Source organism: Trichomycterus rosablanca, chromosome 1, assembly GCF_030014385.1.
Source record: "Trichomycterus rosablanca isolate fTriRos1 chromosome 1, fTriRos1.hap1, whole genome shotgun sequence".
Classification (NCBI taxonomy): Eukaryota; Metazoa; Chordata; class Actinopteri; order Siluriformes; family Trichomycteridae; genus Trichomycterus; species Trichomycterus rosablanca.
Window position 1 is genome coordinate 29,687,073 of NC_085988.1, and position 18,695 is coordinate 29,705,767.

An 18,695-nucleotide genomic window follows, 5' to 3' on the forward strand; every position below is an offset into this window, starting at 1 on the left:
TTTGCATACAGTGCTTTTGAATTGAATGGGCTGAATTTAATGTCACCAACTTTACTTTGAACACATTTCTTGCTCTTTTTGACCAATTCTATGAACACTGAATCTGCATGGAAAGAAATATCTGATATGATGCATCTTTTCTGAGTTTGAAAGGGATGGGGGAAGGGGGTAATAAAAAGGTCTTATAACATACACTGATTAGCCATAACATTAAAACCACCTCCTTGTTTCTACACTCACTGTCCATTTTATCAGCTCCACTTACCATATAGAAGCACTTTGTAGTTCTACAATTACTGACTGTAGTTCATCTGTTTCTCTGCATGCTTTGTTAGCCCCCTTTCACCCTGTTCTTCAATGGTCAGGACTCTCCCAGGACCACTACAGAGCAGATATTATTTAGGTGGTGGATCATTCTCAGCACTGCAGTGACACTGACATATGTGTGTGTTGTGCTGGTATGAGTGGATCACAGCAGCACTGATGGAGTTTTTAAACACCTCACTATCACTGCTGGACTGAGAATAGTCCACCAACCAAATATAGCCAGCCAACAGCACCCCATGACCACTGATGAAGGTCTAGAAGATGACCAACTCAAACAGCAGCAATAGATAAGCAATCGTCTCTGACTTTACATCTACAAGGTGGACCAACTAGGTAGGAGTGTCTAATAGAGTGGACAGTGAGTGGACACAGTATTTAAAAACTTCTGATCCACTCATACCAGCACAACACACACTAACACACCACCACCATGTCAGTGTCACTGCAGTGCTGAGAATCATCCACCACCTAAATAATACCTGCTCTGTGGTGGTCCTGACCATTGAAGAACAGGGTGAAAGCAGGTTAAAAAAAAGTATGTAGAGAAACAGATGGACTACATTCAGTAATTGTAGAACTACAAAGTTCTTCTATATGGTAACTGGAGCTGATAAAATGGACAGTGAGTGTAGAAACAAGGAGGGGATTTTAATGTTATGGCTGATCAGTGTATATGGCTCTAATATTGATTAAAAAAACTGACCCAAATAGTCAAGAATTTTGAATGTCCTAGATTTAGTAACATGGCAGAAGTAAAGTCCAGCATGAAACATGACAATTCTGACACTAAAACGTATGTTTTGGCTACACCCCTTTCACCCAGCAATGCACCACACTCACATACACAGGAAAGTTCTGACTCTATTAAAGTGACATTTATTTTAACAAACAAAAGAAACTAAAGCACAATTTACAAAATATGCATCTTTTTGTATAAGAACTGTACAAAGGTTGTCAAAATACACTCCAGGTATACATGAATATTAAGAATTATTTTATTGGCACACCAACACCAGGAGTAAGAGGTTGAGGAATACAACATCTCGCACACAAAACTGAATCTCTACTGATAATTTCTTTTAAATGTATTGTCACTTTAGTTTAAAAGGGAGAGAGGCAAAAAAAAAAAAAAAAATTGCAAAATTGCATTGCATATCACAGGCTATCCAGATTTTTTTTGTTATGCAGCATTAGCAACAAATCAAACTATTGTACTCATGTAATATAAAGGGTGGATATACAAAAAGCACCATTTTACTCATTTAATCCATGATTAAAAAAAAAAAAAAAAAAAAAAAAAAAAACACATAAAAAGGCAACTATGCTTTTTGACATATGCTTTGGAAAGCCTTTATGGTAGTGTTTGCCCTCAACTTTTACATCAGCATTTTTATTTCAAACAAGGAAAGACAGTTGTGCATGTATCTGGAAACGTTCATTTAATAGGCAAGCAGCAGATGCAACAGGCAAGCAACACATTAAGTGGTGCAATGTCTTTATGGCAGCAACGATAGTTCATTTAGTTAATCATTTTTGTTTTGCGTTTATAATGTCTTTGAGAAGTGGTAGACAAACCAGGTAGATTTATTACTATGTGGCTGGGCACATTTCCTACCTTACGAGGGTAAATCCATAACAATGCATTTGGCTGGACGTATAGCAATATGATTCTTATTCTTTACAATTTAATAAGCACATATGTTCATGAGAGGAACCCTAAATTGTAAGCTTTTATTCTACTGTAACATTGTGTTTTTTATAATTTCAGCTATTAAAGACATCATAATACAAAACCTAGATCACCATCATTAAATCAACCTCAATACTGGGAGAATTTGTCTCTTTAAAAATACATACTAGTTTAAAATTTCTTACTCTGACAACATGGACTGTTTTAAATACTTTACCACCTCACTGTCTTTCCCAAGTAATTAGAACAAAAGAACAGCATGCAAATGAAAACAGAGGCTTGGGGTTAAATGATAACTACCCACATCCCACTTCCTATAGCTTACAAAAGGACTACAATGGACAACGTTCACATGCAGGTTAATATAAATCAGTGAAATACCAAACAAGTAGATCTTTTGTTACACAGTGGTGGAATATTAAAATATTACCTTATACAGAGTTGGCTCTAAATGATGTCGAGATGATAGATTATACTGAATATATTCTCAATAACATTTACTACGATGTATGGCAAGCTGCAATTTTGCACAGCATGTTCTAAATCCTGCAAGTTTCTTTTAATCCTAGCATTTAATTCAACACAATTTGGGGCAAAGAATGTAAGAACATTGAACAAAACAAACAAAAACAAAAATCACTGCAGTAATTTTTTTTTTACCAAACAGTAATAAAGACATCTCACTGCAAAATCTTAAAGTCCTAAACATGACAGAAAGATATGACTGCATAACATTACATAACTGCATAACTGCCCATGATTTTGGTATTATTTAGAGGACAAGGAACTGGAAATGTAAATGCTTAAGCTGACTTTAATAGACATGCTGCATTCCCTATTTGCCCCATCTATCTATCTATTATTCAATACAGGACAAATAATATTGTCTTTAAAAGATGTTTTGGGTGACAAAGATGTATTAATATGATTATGAAGCACAGTATGTGCCCATGATTTTTTTTCAATTCTCTATAAAACCTGGTAATACAGAAATCTTTTTGAAAATTATAAAATCCTCAAGTTCATAAATGCTACACAGAAAAATAAATCTTATGGTGAAACAAACTTTTGACGGTGACCGTAAATTAAAAGTCCAAAGCAATTCAGGACCAATACTCTGGGGCACCTGGCACTAAACAAGAAACATTTGTTTTTAAAAGGATGAATGGGGTCCATTATGCACTTCGAAGAGGCTAATAATTTAGTGTAATGTACAAAATGTCATTTAAATTTTCTGTTTGGAGTTGATACTGAAATCCAGGTATTATTCACATTAGTATACACTTTGTCTTGGACTTCTTTTTCTTCTTCTTGCCCTCCTTGCTCATCTTCTCCTTGTGCTTTCGGATTTCCCGTACTAAAGTATAAAAGGCATCATCAACCCCCTTTAAAAAAGGAGAAAAAAACATATAAGCATCTATAGAAGAAACATTAAGAGTGCTCTTGTATCAACACTAAGTAACTAAAAAAAAAAGATAGAAAATGCCTTGTAGACATTGTGGCAAAAATTGAGAACCTCTCATTTTGACCTAAAGGCAAAATATCCACTTTATCCGCTGCACAAAGTATAAAATATCTTGCTAACATCTGTGCTTTTTCCACCAGTTCAGCAGCAATGTCATTATGCAAAAGGCCTCAACCATACCGGGCTAGCAGTACTGTTTACAGCATGGTATGCAAAGCTAATTGGCATTCAAGTACAATATTCAAAACTGGTAAATGTAAAGAGTAAACACTGCATAATGATAAGCACCTGTGGTAATTTATAATCCAAATGAAAATTGTTTTATTGGGTGCAAAAGATTTATGCTCTCTGTCTGCAATGGCTACACACACACATGGCTACCAAACTGACCATGTATCTGATAATTATTTGATTAATAAATGAAGAATGTTTAGGCTTAAGTATTCAAAGGTATTTTTAATAATGTGAATATTTAAATAGCAAAAACTGTTAAAACAGCAAAACTAGTTGTAATCAACTTTATCATATTTAACAATTGGTGAATTATTTAAAAATCGCTTTGAATATCAATGACAAAATTTAAAAGACGTTTGTAAATGAGTGTTTAGCTGATAAATCGGTTAACCAAATTGCAGATCACACAAGTACATTGTTAATTCAAGAACTTTTCTATTGTTCAACGCAAGTCAAAAACTTCACTAGAACCTTTCAGCCCATTTTGAGTCTGTTTTTGGTTTTTTATATGCAGTGGAAAAACGTGCTAAAGTGTGAACAATAGGTAAATGTTCGATTATTGCTGTTTCCACCAGCTGATGGTTGAAATGAGAGCACCAACCCTCAGTGTGCATGCGTCAGCTATGCACAAACTTGTTTTAAAAAAGCGTTCTCACAAAAAAAACTACTTTTGAAAATGTATATTATTAATAAATCAAACAATGGAACACCACCACATTATAATCAAAAATGCAAGGTAGTGTCAGTATGGAGTGTTGAACTTGTGGAACTACATGTGGATCGGTATTTTGTTTTTTTAATGAAGGGGGTGTGAATATCTTGTACCCTGCAAAATTGAAGAACTATATATGGAACTAAAACTGCCTGCATCTCTATTATTCTTGATTAGTATGTTTATAGTTAGCCCTAGAAATGAACTGATCACTTCCAACTCCTCATTTTAAATGCTAAACTGGTTCTGCTCACTGTATTTATGTTTATCTTGTTCTACATTAGTGACACCTTTTTAACACAACACTGTTTTATTAAACAAGCCTATGGTCGTAATAATGATCAGTTATCAGTTAAAAGAAATGGACAGTTTTATCACAATCTAATAGAGGTACTTTAGGCATCTAAATAAAATATGAATCGCAGGTGTGTTTCTTTTTTTCTTAAAAGAGAGAGATGGAAATATGTTAATTATTTCTTATGGGCTACAGTTGTTATAAAATGTCTGTTAAAATACCAGGTTTTTGTGATGTACAAAAATCTAACCAAGATTGTTTTAGAACTTTTTCCACCTTTAATGTGACCTATAATCTGTGAAATTCAATTGAAAAACCTACTGAAATCATTTAAAGGGGAAATTAAAAAACTAATGTGAAAATAATGTGGTTGCATAAGTGTGCATATGCTCTTACAATTGGGTAATGTGGTTGTGTTCAGAAAGAACCAATCACTTTCAGACTCATGTTAGATAGTAGCCATCAATTAAAGTGACTGATTGACTCAATATAAAGTTCAGCTCCTCTAGCAGGATTTCTTGACATTGACTTAGTTGCATCCTACAGCAAAAGCCATGGTTCACAAAGATCTTACAAAATTTCAAAGGGATCTAATTGTTTAAAGATGGCACAACAGAACAGCATGAAAACAGCATGATAAACAGTCAGACTGCTTTAATACATATAGCCAGTTGTCACACATACCGCCTGTTGCTGCTTTAAGAAATGCAACTTCAAACTCTTTTACGCAAAGGGAATATCATACATCAATTCTATGCAGAAACACCACCAAGTTCTGTGAGCCCAAGCTGATGTCTGATGGACATGGAGTTCACAATGCTAAAAAGAACCATCCAGACTTTAATCAGTAAAAGTGTACATTGGGATTTGAGACATACCACTCGTGCATCTGTTCTTGAGAAATCCATGGTTATTTCATTAAGACAATGCCAGATCTGATTCTCCACAAACTACTACAGTATGGCTTCATAAACACAAAGTGCATGTGCTTGACAGGCCTGTCTGAAGTGCAGACCTGTCTCCTACTAAAAATGTCTGGTGCATAATGAAGAAGAGAATCATACAATGGTAATCACAGACTGTTTAGCAGCTGGAATCTTTTATCAGGCAAGAATGGGCTAAAATTCCACTAGCAAAACTGCAACTATTAATACTCTTAGTTCCCAAACAATCAAAATTATTAGTAATTAATAGGAAAGCTGATGTAACAATGGTAAACATGCCTCTGTTCAACATTTTATTGCAATCTGCAAAATGTCTAAAGCTTTTCTGTAAATAGGGTATTTTTTGACTATTTTTAGCTGTGTGCAGCTTTAACATAAGATGTCTCAATTTAATTTTAATCAAATAAATAAATAAATAAATAGATTTTTACCTGTCAAGATAAACCCAAATGCATTCTAAGCCAGCTGTCATGCAGTAAAAAAACAAACTTATTTCATACGTGTTGTACATAGATCGTGGGTGCATACCTGTCTCGTTTTTGCTGAGGTCTCTATGAAAGGAATTCCATAGCTACGTGCTAAATCCTGAGCTTGCTTGGTATCCACTGTGCGAGATGGCAGGTCACACTTATTTCCCACCAGCACCATGGGAACATCCTCGGAGTCTTTCACTCTTTTAATCTGCTCTCTGCAAAACCACACATAAACATACTATAATGAAATAAACACAAATTGGTGAGAGAATGGGTCATGCTAAAGATCTCACTGAATTAGAGTGTGAGACTGTAATAGGATGCCAACGATGCATCAAGTCAGTTTGTAAAAATATCTTCCCTCTTAGATAGTCCACGATTAACTGAGTGGAATTATTGAAAATAAAAGCATTTAGAAACCACAGCAACTTGGCCACAAAGTGGCAGACCATGTAAGGTTACAGAGCAGGTTTGCCAAGTGCTTAGGTGCATAGTGCATGAAAGTCACTAATGCTCTGCTGACTCAATAACTGCAAAGGGGGAAGGGATGCCTAAGGATTTAAAATAGGATGTCCTAAAAGCTCATGTAGGCATAATGTGTAGGGGTCCCAATACTTTTGTTCATATAGTGAATGTATAAATTATTTCTTCAAGGATAAAAACACTTATGCTGATCATACCTTGATAACATTTGTATTTCTTATTAGTTCCACAAATAGTAAAACATTACAAAGATTAAGATCATGTTACACACATTTTTCATTTTATATATTTTAAATTAAGCAACAATTATCCTTAAAGATAAAACCTTTTTATTGCTCTGGTTTGATAAAACTCCACTATTTTCATAATTTTCTTTACCTTAAGTTGCAGGATTCTGATTCGACATGGTTTTTTATGCTGTCTCTATGAATGTCTTGGTTTTAATCAAGTTAACAACAAGGGCTACAACTGCAATAATTTTTCTGACACCACACTACAATAAAAATGTAGCTCTACAGTTTCAGAATACCTAAGTTTCATCTAAGTGATAAAACGAATTTTAATAATTAAAAGTGAGTTTATTAATTGCACCTTTCCATTTCGCCATCCAGTGAAGTACGCTTTATTGCTGTTAACTGCCCTCACCTGTAGTGGTGAATGTCCTCAAAGGATTTGGTGTTATTAATGGCAAAGACACAGAGGAAACCCTCCCCTGTCCTCATGTACTGGTCCCTCATGGCGCTGTACTCCTCCTGACCTGCTGTGTCCAGGATGTCCAGTAGGCACGTCTCTCCATCAATCACCACCTGTTTCCGGTATGAGTCCTACACATACCAAATAATGCAAATCAACCAGGGGTTATTTAATCGGAGCATTAACTAAACTAGTATTTAAGCTTTCACAAAGATGGACAAAATTTTAATCACTTGACACTGTATTTAACAGACAAAAGTAGAAAGAAAAATACAAACATATTTTAAATTCAATGTCTGCAAATCCTCAAAAAGTTGGGGCGAGGTAAATTAAGTGAATGAACAGAGTGCTTTGTAAATGATTATGCTGGTTCTTTACATAACTTCTGTACCCAACATTAGATTTAAATGCACAGAGAAACTAACATCTCTGACTGAGAACTCTGCATATAACCAACAATTCCTAATGGTTATGGTTATGTAAATCAAATAATGTTTAATCCTTTAACATTAACTGTGTGTTGGATGTTTTTAGTTATGGTTAGAAAGAGTGGATTCATCAAGAACAAGTTCTTGACACAAGAGTTAACAAGAGTATAACGACTGATACTTAAAGATCTGGTACCTCAGGGGGTAAAATTTTTGTGTTAATGACTGCAATCAAGCATTTTCAATCTTCATTAGCCTACTGTTTCAGCTCTCTCGGCTCTATTTTACAACTGAGGTTTCAGCTTCTTCCACAAATGTTCAATAGAATTTAGAACAGGACTCATAGCAGCTGCTTAAGAATAGTCTGCTGTTTACATCCCATCCATTTTTTGGGCATTTCCTGATGCCTTATACACCTTGTGCTACTGGAAGTCCCATGTCTGGTAACAGTGGAGCAGCTTTCTGACACTGTACTGTACATTCTGCTTCAAAATGCCTTGATAGTCTCCTGACTTCATTGTGCCCTGCAAAGGTTTAACTCACCAGGTATCTGATGGAGCAAAGCAACCAAAAAACATCACTGAACCTTACAGACGGAGCCCTACAGTTTAAGGCTTTACAGACTGCCCCCAAGTAGTTTAATCAGTTAAAAAAACAGCAAACTGACATATTGTTACTGAACGTTAATTAAGCCCCGACACACATCCATACTGTAAAGCAATACAAGCCCCGCACCAGGAAATTACCATCTAGTGCGAGAATCCAGAAAAAAACTTGTATTGTTTCACTGTGCAAACTAATTTTCAAAATGAAATGTAAAGTTTTACATCTTTTTATTTAGAGACCACTTTACCTCTATAGTTGGATCATATTCGTCCACAAAGTGGTTCTGGATGAGTTGGATGGTGAGAGCGCTCTTGCCAACGCCACCAGCTCCCACCACCACCAGCTTATATTCGGTCATTGTTCACCTGGAAAACCACATTAAAAAAATTAATTAACATTTAATTAATTATGATTTGTTCAATATTTCAAAATAAGTCCTGTCCACTAACATTGCAGTCAACATAAATTTTTTTCATAGCTAAAATGAAACCAGTCCAGCCACTCTAATGGGAGTTCTTTAACCCTAGATGTAAGATATTACTTATAACAGTGTTACAATTTTAAGGTATCCACAAGTCATAGGTCATGACTTAATTTGAACTGAACTAAATGTTACAATAAGCACATTCAACAGTAGATTACTATATTGTTGTCGACGGTGTTAAAAGCCATGATATCAACTGATGTGCATAACTTGGGGTTGAGAAGATCCTGACTAAGTGGAAATGTCCAGTTAAGTGTTAACTACTTTGCAGCACTGCACTTTGGGTATCTCACCCAAGCCCCCAACCCCAATTGATAGGTTCTGAATTTTGACAGTAGCTGATGAAAAAAATAATACTGGGATTCCAAGACGGATCAGGATTTAAACCTCTAATAGCCATGTCACTGTTTTAAATGCATAAACCCTTTATCCTACTGCACTACACAAAGAAATAATGTTCAACAAAGAGCTTTTTTTGGTGAGCTCTGAGTGCTATGTGAAACAGCATGTTATGTCTTGACAAACCTGACACAACATGTTTGGCTGACAATTTAACTAATACATTTTTTTATCTCAACTTCATTAGCTTTACATAGATGAAAAATTTAATACTTCATCAGAGTTTGTTGGAGTTTCTCTGCATAAGTAGAACTACAACTGCAGCTTTTCAGTGACCGATTCTGAAATAAGCATCAGTGCCTCTGTGCAGTGCTAGTGTCTTCCTAAATGCACTGCACACTTTACACAAATAAGCGTTTTAGCTAATGCAAGCCTATGTTTTGTGTAAATAACTATTCTGTACAACTGAAGTTGAGTTTTGTATGATACAAGTTATTAAAATAAAGAAATACCACTTCAGGCTGTGTCATTATTTCAGTTCCTCAAAAAAGGGAGAAAATATTATTTAAAGGTCAATAATACAATAAAGCTGAATAGCTGACATTTAAGAAATACTCTGATCATTCGATGCATAGAATGTACATAACTTATTAGCTATAACCAAAAGCTGAAGACAGGTAGACTGAAATGGAAGTGTCACCGTGTTATGTTAAGTTTAACATTTAAAATGTTTTATTTTTTTATTGGTTTATAAAACATAAGTGATAGTGATAATCATATTGCAATACATCAAAAGCAAAAATTAGTGTCTTGACAACAATCTTGTGGTGATTTTTACAGGTAGCCCTGTAACATAAACAGAGGGTGTAGCTTCAAGGGGAAACAAAACAAACATGCTTACAATATAAGCACACTTGCATAGACGGAGTAGGAATATTCAATGACTAGTAATCAAAAGGTTGCCAAATCAAGCCCAACTCTACCCTCAACTGATTTCACGCCGTTAATGTAAATATCCAACACCCTCACCCTAAACGGTATTATGGTGATGTGTATACACTTGATTGAAAATATGCAACAAGTCTCAGTAAACAGAAATTATTGATATATAAAAGCAATTCTGATTAAATAAGTCAACTTTTTTTTGAGCCAAAATGAAAACTATCTAGTTCTCTTGAAAAATGTCCATGTGCACCATTATTGAACCCCCAGTCTCAGTACTTGGTGGAAAATCCTTTTGCCTTGATAACCTCTAATGAGTGATATCACTAAGTGCTAACAAGCTTCTGTGAATACATAATACCAGATTCTGGTCATCAGCCTCGCCCTTCTTGCACCAGACAAACCGTGGATACATATGACCAAACAGTTCCAGATTTGATTCACTCCATACAACTCTGTACCCATATTCCAGATCAATCCTTCATGTGCTTCTTGGTCAAGAGTGCTGTGCATTGTGGAGACCAGCCATAAAGTCCTTGGTTGGCAAGTGATCTCCTTATAGTTGCCCATGACAAATTTGTCCCAGCCTTCATCAGGTCAACCTGTAAGTCTTTTGCAGTAACACAGTGTTTTTTCTTCATTGTCATAATGGAACTGCTAAGGCCTCTCTAAAAAAAAACCTACAATGTAGGTTTTAAGATCAGCAAAATGATGTGGGGGGTTCAATAATTGTGACATGGGGGCATTAACAAAATATTCTGCTACTCTAAAATACATCATTCATCTGCTGTATCATTAAACTTAAAGCAAAATCTAGCTCTGCAGAAAAGTTCATTGTTAGAAATACTTTTCTTTGTGGGTTTAAATATTTCTGATTGTAACTGAACCTGCCACTGCTGTAATGACATACGGCATACAAATCATTACTGGAATATTACTGTGCAATGCAATTTCATTTTACTTTTCATTTCATTTCACTTTAATGGCAAACAAAGAATTTCAGGTTTAAGTTTCCCTTTCTGTTTGTTAAAAGTACGAAGAATAAAAGCATTACACTTAAACATAAATCACTATTCATCCAAATAAAAAAAGTCTTAAAAAGTCATACATTTCTTCTATTTAATTCTTATATTTCCATTTAAATAACCAACTAAATATAATTAGAATCAAAGTATCACAGAGACCTGAGCACTCAGCAGTACAATGTGGAACTGGAAATGACTAAACTGTGAGACAAGGCATGAAAACAGTACAAAGGCAAAATAATGTTTCATTATGGTTCAATAATGTTTGGACTGTGGGAGGAAAGCAGAGCTCCTGTAGGAAACCCATGCAGACATGGGGAGAACATGCAAACTCCACAGAGAAAGAACAAGGACCACTCCGCCTGGGAAACAAACCCAAGACCCTTTTGCAATGAGGTGACAGTGCTGTATAAAAATTGGTTTATTCTACATGAGAACATCACAGTTGAGTAAACATGTTCCTTTAACTGAGCACACCTAACTGCCAGAGAAACTTATTTATTTACAGTTCATCCATAAAACAAGGAATTTTATTGACTAATGGAAAGACTTAATTGACCAAAGTAATATGCCCTTACTTTATCATTTACAAACCCCAGTTCCAGAAAAGTTGGGGCACTTTCTGAAAATGCAATAAAAACTGAAATCTGTAAATTGTTAATACACTTAAACCTATATTTAAGAGAGATAAAAGAACAAAGAACCTTTTTTTTTTTTTTAAATGCACATTTTTCTCCCGATTTAGCGCACTCAATTTGTCTTCCGCTGCTGAGAGATACCAGATTGCATCTGAGGAGAGCATGTCACTGCACATGCCTCTTCCGACACGTGTATAGCCCTCCTCTTCTCGCCCATGCATTCAGCACAGGCCTCTCTTCTGCCAATCAGGGTCCTTACACAGCGTGGCCAATTAGTATCTGCTGCAGGCACTGCCAATTATGTCCGCTAGATGGCACCCAGCCGACCGGAGGCAACGCAGAGTTTCGAACCGAGGAGTTCAGAATCTCTGTGTTGATGTACCAGCGGAATATACCGTTGTGCCAACTGGGCTATAATTTGTATTTTCAAACAAATTGATGCCTGCAACACACTTTAAAAAAGCTAGGACAGATGCATGTTTACCACTGGATCATAGCACTAACTGTTGCAGTTCTGCAGGTATACAAGACTTGAGATGCTCAAGTCAGTGTTAATTTCGTTGACGAATGATTTTCGTCATAGTTTTCGTCAACGAACCTTTTTTTCATGACGAAAACGAGACAAAAACTACATAAAAAGATAAAAACTATGACGAAATGAATCGACACTTTCGTCAACGAATAAAAACGAGACGAAAATGTTTGGCAGGGACGACATCCAATCAGAACTGATTTAGTTTTGTGGAAGGTAGGGACAAGTAAGGAAGAGATCCAATCAGAACTACTTTAGCGTATGAGGAGAGGCGGGACAAGCCGATTAGCCATCCAATCAGTACTAATCTTTTGCAGTACCGCGGTAAGACCACACTCGCACATATTTGATAATATTTGAGCAGACTAGCCTGTGAACTTTCTTTACTCATGGAACTAGATTAACTCCACAATGTCAACAGGGAGAAAGAGGAGAGTCGACATATGGACACATTTCTCATTTGACGTCGTGAAAAACAAGACGATGTGTAAACCATGTGAGGCACTGCTGCTTTTACAGTACCCAGTTTTATAAAGAATGTAATATGCAATTTGTTATAAACAATGCATATACTTTTCAGGCAGAGCAGGTCTACTGGTCATTAATATTTTGTTATCGTTATGCTCAATAAGCAAGGTCAGGTAAATAAAGATGTTTGAAATAAGTTAAATCTGGTTTTGTGTGTATTGCACATTCAAACATTAATAATATTCCATAACTGGTTAAAAATGTTTAATTTTGTGTAAGTGTATATAATGACTTAAATAATTTAAGGGAAGTGATAAAAAAGCATTTACATTTTACACCCTTTATATTTATTTTAGGGCGGCACGGTGGCTAAGTGGGTAACACTGTCGCCTCACAGCAAGAAGGCCCTGGGTTCGAACCCCAGGTGGGGCGGTCTGGGTACTTTCTGTGTGGAGTTTGCATGTTCTTCTCGTGTCTGCGTGAGTTTCCTCCGGGTGCTTCGGTTTCCTCCCACAGTCCAAAGACGTGCAAGTGAGGTGAATTGAAGACACTAAATTTGTCCATGACTGTGTTCGATATAAACTTGTGTAATGAGTAATTACCGTTCCTGTCATGAATGTAACCAATGTGTAAAACCATGACGTTAAAATCCTAATAAACAAACAAACATGTATTTTAGTCGACTGAATCGACTGTAGATTTAGTCGACTAAAGTCTTATGATAATTAGTCGACTAAAACTAAAACAATTCAGATGACTAAATTACGACTAAAACTAAATGACATTTTAGTCAAAAGACTATGACTAAAACTAAATCAAAATTTGCTGTCAAAATTAACACTGCTCAACAGTCTGTGGTGCAGTTGTCTGGTTCTCTTCTTTGTGATGCACCATTCATTTTCAATAGAAGACAGATCAGGACTGCAGGCATTCAAGCACAAATACGCTATGTCTATGAAGCCACACTGTTGTAACTCTTGCAGAATGAGGCCTGACACTGTCCTGCTGAAATAGACATGGAGTTCCTGGGAAGAGACATTGTTTCAATGGCAGCGTATGTCTCTCCAAAATACCAACATAAGCCTATGCGTTATTGGTACCTTGCAGATCACCCATGCCTTGGGCACTGGTGCACTCCAATACCATCACAGATGCTGGTTTTTGCACTTTGTTGGTAACAGTCCACCCTGCCACCCAAAACAAGCTGAAATAAAGACTAGTCCAACCCCAAAACACGTTTTCACTGTCTTTCGGTCCATCTCAAATGACTTTGGGCCCAGAGATTCTGCCAGCATTTCTGTGCAAAATTAATATATGGCTTCCTCTTTGCCTAATACAGTTTCAAGTTGCATTTTTTTGATGTAGCAGCAGACTGTGTTGAGTGACAATGTTTCAAAGTACTCCCATGCCCATGTGGCTTTGTCCATCACGATAACATGACAGTTTCTCAAACAATACCGCCTGAAGACTCGATAATCACACATATTTAGCAGGGGGTTCTACCCTTGGCCTTTGCTTACAGAAAGTTCCTCTCCCTGAATCTTTTCATGATAGTATGAACTGTAGATGGGAAAAGACCTATTTTTTGCAACCCTGGGCTGAGAAATATTGTCTTTGAACTGACTGACAATTCTCTCACAAAGTTTGACACAAAATGGCGAACAACAATCCATAAATGCATGCAAAGACTGAGTCTTTTGTGGATTTGTGGATATACTCAATATTGATGACCTCATCTGAAACCAGTTCAACTGCTAATTGCGAAACCTTCCAGAACAGTGTAACTTGTATAACCTTAGTCTTATTTTGCCTCAGTCCCAACTTGTTCAAGAGTTTTGCACATTTGCTATTTTTTTTAATGCAATTAAGATTGTCAATAAAAACACAGAATTTGTATTTGGGTTCCAACAAAAAATCTGCTGCAATTCACCATGTCTAATATTGATTGACCTTTGGTCAACATTTTATAAGAGAACATTTTAATTGAGAATGAACTGAAAAACAAATTTGACAGTGGTGGGTTTAAATAGAAACAACCTCTGCTGTATAAAAACATACTCTACTGCATGTCTGAATATCTCATATGAATCTCAAATTCTTTTTGGGCAAAGTTCCAAATGCACACTGTTTATAATTAAAGATTTAAATAATTTGCATATTCCTAATCCTAAAAGTGAGTCAATTTGCCTCCACAGTAAACATATTGCTTAAATTGAAAATATGAGCGTTCACTCTTGGGTGGCACAGCAGTAAAATATGCTATCCCACTAGTGCCAAGACCTCAAGCTCTTGACTTTGAATATCATCTCTGCTATCAGCCTTCCAGGCACCTACACAAGACATGACTGGCTGCATGTCTGTAAGAGGGGTCAGCAGAGAAGGCAAAATACGATCAGGTAATTGAATACGACTAGGTTGAGAGGAAAAATTGGGGGAAACTGCAATAAAAATACAGTGGTACCTTGAAACTCAACGTCCCCTGAACTCAAAATTTTTAAAACGTAACACCCTTCATCGAGAAATTTGTACCCTTAAACTCAACATGTGCATTTTTTTTATGTATTTATTTAATTTCAAATTAACAATAAACAGCTGGTTTGTTCAGCGCTTGTCTTGAGCGGTGCAGTAAGACGTCTTCAAAGTGCACATATGAGACGAATCTGCATTTGTGAGGATTAAATGTTAAATTCACTGAAAGCGTCCACATGTATCTGTGTTTAGCTGGATTTTTCTCCTGTTTCACTTTTAAACTTGTGTTTAAAACTCAGGGTTCTCAGGATTGTGAAAATCAGAGTCTAAAATGCTTAGCGTGACTTAATGTATAAAAAGAATGACATAGGAACACTAAACCTCTCAATCATTACTGCTCATAATTTCTCTCTACTAATGAAATTCCTCCCATCTTGTTTTAGTACAATAAGTCACGTTAAGCTTTGTGCACCGCCACACTCCATAGAAAATAATGGTACAGCAGCACCAAGCTTTTGTGCCGCTTCTCATGTGAATGTGCCTTTACTGAATGGAATACGGTATTCCAAGATCCAGCATCTCCACGATTAAGAAGCATAAGGAAACAATACAGTTAAAGTAAGGTGCAGTTTTTATTGTATTTTTTTATCAATATTAACTGTTTTCAGTTGTATTTCAGTGTTTTTTTTTTATTATATTGGTGTTATTTTCAGTGTATAAGTGTCAAAAACAACCCCATTATTTACATAAGCCTAGGGCTGGACGATATGGCTAAAATTGATATCACGATATAACTCCTAATTTCGGTCGATACGATATAATTCCGATATCGATATGAATAACACAAATGTCAGAAAAACTGCCAAAAACACCAAAATTGGATGGCTGTACCTGCAAACCTCTTTTCTGGTTTCTGGCAAGAAATACAAGCTGAATACACGACTGAATCAGTCCTTCCTCTCTTATCAGCTATTTCATCTGCTTCTTTTTCAACTGTGGACAGTGGCGGAGCCAGACAATTTCCATAGTGGTGGCCAGACTGAGACCATTGCTCACACAGGGGCGGCACAGAAACTGTCTGATACCTTATTTTTGTATGTGGCTAGTAGCTGTTGATCTAGTAGTGTTTTGGTCACTCACTCGTTTACCTATACAGGCAGTGAGTGCCATGTAGAATTACATCAAGCCTAGCATAATAAGCTTTTTATTTTTTCTCATTTTCCCTGTGAAAAACTAAAATATAGCTTATAACCTTAACAGAATTTCAAAGATATTCCTTTGCAATACTTGATCATTTGATTGCAAACTTGTGTGTACTGATGAGACTCATTTGAACCCCAGAACATGCCAGTGTGAATGCATGGAAAACAAATTTTAATTTTCTTTCAAGAATATGATACATTCTGACCAACACTATTAAGCCAAATCAGCACTGAAAATTTACTTTACTTTTAATAGCCTTCTACAATGCTGGGGCTTCTTAAAACTGAATATTTCCTTTTAAATAGAAGTGTTATTTAAATGCTATTAAATTGTTTTTTTTGTTTTTTTAAAACGCCCAATTAGGAGGAAAACCGCCCAATCTGGCAACAGTGGAACGCGAATATCCCGTTGGTGCCTAAATAAGAAGTAATATTAATAACTGGTATTAGTACTCAGTACTACATGTAGTACTTCTTCTGTAGTTGTGTTGGTGGTTGACATTTATGTTGAGTGTGTAACTGCACTGTTTTGATGGAGAACTACTCGCTTGAGGTGCGCTGTTGAATTGCGTCCCTATGGGAACACCTGCGAGCAGAAATGCTTCCGCAAAAAAGTAACACGGGCAAAGCGCACTGACGTAAGCATAGCGATCGAATTTGTTTAAAAATCATATCACTGTTATTGAAACATTTTCTATCGAATTATTGTCCAGCACTACATAAGCCTAAAATATATGCAGTTTCACGAGACAATGGAACGCATTAACAGGTTTCCCATACATCCTTTTGGGGAAAAATACCTTGATACTCAACACCTTTTAAACTCAACGCCAGTCCTAAAAACAAGTGACGTTGAGTTTCAAAGTACCACTGTACAAAGAAATATGAATATTCAAAAAGTATTTGTATTAGTGACACTTTAAATATCATACTACTTTGACAGTTAAATATTTGTAAAGTATTTGAAATAGGAAATCAGGCTGATATGGTTGAAAAGGGGAGATTCTGAGGTTTAAAGAACAGTTTCTTTAGAAAGGCAGTTTTTAAACCATACAAATGTAAAGTGTAATCAATAAGTACAATGTATATATTGTGAAATGCATTTTATATCAGCTTTATTTCTAATTTTAGTTTTAAATTGATCCCAACACTGGTTAATGACCAAGCAGGATTTACATTTTCCTGATTGATTAGTGGTACTGCCTGGATAAAAAAAAACATACTGTGATGAATTTGATTTGAGTTTTAATCGATTTTTAAAGCGTTAATGCGAGAAAAAACCCCAGGCCAGAACACAGTGGTGTAATAACATTCATTCATTCAAAAATCAACATCCAGAAAGTCCATAGTAAGCGTGTACAGCAGTTATACTTCATAACACTACATTCAGCACACAATCTCACATCAGAAAGCCAAACTTTCGCCAAATCTATATAACGGCTTACTATGCAAATGGTAAACACAGGAGTAACTCCCGCGTAGCATAATGTAGTTACACCAAAACTACACAGAAGCAATCCGACTCCCCAAATGAGCCATGTGTTTAAAGCGAACTGTGTTTAAATACACTGCTTCACACATATAAGAGAAAAACATTCGGGTAGAAATGAACTACACAGCCCTGCTACACACAGCACCATGGGAGGTTTAGTTATGGACGGAGCCCCCGCCATACCACATAGAACTACACTGCAGGCCAAACTGACTCTTTAACACGATTATACTACATTTCTCTTCACTAACAAACAGCTATTTAAACACGTTTAAACTTCGCCGTGTCCGACATTAAAGCACAAGACTATGCAGTGCACCGCATTTCCGTAAACCCTGCCTTTGTGTTACCTTTGGCGTTTCAAGTTCCGCGTCCAAGCCACGAAATAGCCAAATAAAGTTGCGCTCAGCCTATAGTCCGGTCCTCAGAGAAATTCCTGCCATGTTCTAAACGTACACCGCTGCTTTAACTGCTCAAACATTTAATAACGGTTATACAGAAAGCTGGGAAGCAGGGAGAAGCTCTCAGCGCTCCTGCTCGGCCTGTTGGTGCACTCGCCTCACTTCAGTTTTTCACATAAATATGGGCGGATACGGTGAGCCAGCAATGCTGCCTTCAAGTTATCCCACGATTCTCCTTATTACCAAAAGAATACATATAAGCCCCTAAACAATCTTTTGGGGTACCAGTGGGGAGGCTGAAATTTGTTAGCTATAAATGTTATACATAAGTAAAAGGACAAATACTCGTGTGT

General features: G+C 36.3%; 1 protein-coding gene across 1 annotated transcript; it reads right to left on the reverse strand.

The window, feature by feature from the left end:
- Positions 1 to 1,187: 1,187 nt before the first annotated feature.
- On the reverse strand, positions 1,188 to 18,483 carry kras (v-Ki-ras2 Kirsten rat sarcoma viral oncogene homolog). Its single transcript, XM_062991109.1, has 5 exons — positions 18,292 to 18,483; positions 8,598 to 8,715; positions 7,269 to 7,447; positions 6,196 to 6,355; positions 1,188 to 3,402 (listed from the first exon to the last, which is right to left on the reverse strand). Exons 2-5 carry the CDS (start codon positions 8,706 to 8,708, stop codon positions 3,286 to 3,288), a joined length of 567 nt encoding a protein of 188 aa, XP_062847179.1. The 5' UTR covers positions 8,709 to 8,715; positions 18,292 to 18,483; the 3' UTR covers positions 1,188 to 3,285.
- Between the last annotated feature and the right edge of the window lie 212 nt (positions 18,484 to 18,695).

What these genes read in the sequence shown, in the direction of transcription:
- kras (XM_062991109.1), bottom strand. Translation starts at nt 8,708, where the DNA reads ATGACCGAATATAAGCTGGTGGTGGTGGGAGCTGGTGGCGTTGGCAAG. An exon ending in AATATGATCCAACTATAGAG is followed by an intron (nt 7,448 to 8,597) that starts GTAAAGTGGTCT and finishes TGGTATGTGTAG; the next exon opens with GACTCATACCGGAAACAGGT. An exon ending in GAGGACATTCACCACTACAG is followed by an intron (nt 6,356 to 7,268) that starts GTGAGGGCAGTT and finishes GTGGTTTTGCAG; the next exon opens with AGAGCAGATTAAAAGAGTGA.